The sequence below is a fragment of the Etheostoma spectabile genome, chromosome 9, assembly GCF_008692095.1.
Source record: "Etheostoma spectabile isolate EspeVRDwgs_2016 chromosome 9, UIUC_Espe_1.0, whole genome shotgun sequence".
Taxonomy (NCBI): Eukaryota; Metazoa; Chordata; class Actinopteri; order Perciformes; family Percidae; genus Etheostoma; species Etheostoma spectabile.
In genome coordinates, this window is record NC_045741.1 from 29,199,620 (window position 1) to 29,200,913 (window position 1,294).

Here is a 1,294-nt window from a genome sequence, read left to right on the forward strand (position 1 = left end):
GCACAGCAAGGTCACAGTTTTTTGACGTGGTTAAGTGTGGGATAGTAGGCTCGTTCGAGATGAACTGCGCCTCGCCTGTAGAGTGGACGAGAGCAGGCGGCAGCAGCGGGGGGCGGTGACAGAAAGCTGCGGTAAAGTCAGGCTGGACAGGAAGTGATGAAAACACGGTGGTGCGATCGATTAATAAAATATAATCAGACCCACATACAGCTGGTACACAGTCTCCAGTGTTTTAATTATGCAGAGTAGCTGTCAAGCGACCTGTTGCTGATTTTAATGAACAACACACTGTAGATGATCCGTGATCTGAACGGGTTTAGTCTCTCTGACTTCTAAACTTAACTATCAGCCACAACATGTGTTATGTACAGAATAAGTCTTTAATCCGACACAATAGCAATTAAAATCCTTCCGATTCAAAAACAGTAAAAAGTTTTATAAACGTCATCATGTTTGTAAACCAATCAGGTGTTAAATCAGCTGAGAAGCCGGCGTTTCCCAGCATGCTCTGGGTCCGCTGGGTCCGCCTGGCTCTTGCAGTCGGGGAAAAGCAACTGCGCCGCCTGCGTCCCAGAACTGCGTCCGCCTTGCTCTCGTGAGATTTCCGTTGCCCACGTGTGCATGACGTCAGAGCGAGTCGGGATCAAGTCGGACACAAATCTAACCGGCATGCAACGGGCGCCGATCGCCGGTGATCGATTCTGCGCAGACCTGGCTCATCTCGAACGAGCCTATTGTCAGGGCGAGCCAATCAGCGATCAGGAACCCTCCCCTACCAGCCTGCATAAAAAAGAACCGCTGCCTGCTGAGGTCAGGCGCCACTGCGGCTGTAGCTCACAAGCGACTGTAAAGAAACTGCTACTGTATCTTTACCTCTGTGTGTAATGGCACTCCAACTGAAAGACAAAGACGCTTATCAAAGACTGAACTATCTTTACCAGGTAGGAAATAAATATGATAAAGACAGCGCTGTCATGGTAGCATCGGCAGTGGCCGACATGCTAGCATAGCATGCTAACTACTTTGCTGAGCAGCCATGTAATGACTTCACTCCACCGGTTTTAACTTTTTACAGGCAGCACATTGTGTTTTAGCCCAAAACCCGGAAAATGTGGAGCTGGCTCGTTTCTACTGCTTCACACAGAGGACCATTGCAAGGCGTTTAGTTCTCAGACAGTAAGTTAATTTTATTTCGATGTGATATAGTTGTTTCTTTCGTCTGTTATGAATTTATTTTGAAGGCCCCATTACAGCAAAGCGCTGTCACTTCCGAGTGTTGACTTTATTTGGGTCC

General features: G+C 47.8%; 1 protein-coding gene across 1 annotated transcript in view; it reads left to right on the forward strand.

Moving 5' to 3' along the window:
• Positions 1-646: 646 nt before the first annotated feature.
• Positions 647-1,294, forward strand: part of LOC116695659 (ribonuclease P protein subunit p21) — a 3,238-nt gene continuing 2,590 nt past the window's right edge. The window contains exons 1-2 of the mRNA XM_032526083.1: positions 647-941; positions 1,076-1,176. Of these exons, the coding sequence (XP_032381974.1) occupies positions 885-941; positions 1,076-1,176 (158 nt within the window). The 5' untranslated portion in view covers positions 647-884. The remainder of the gene's footprint in view (positions 942-1,075; positions 1,177-1,294) is intronic.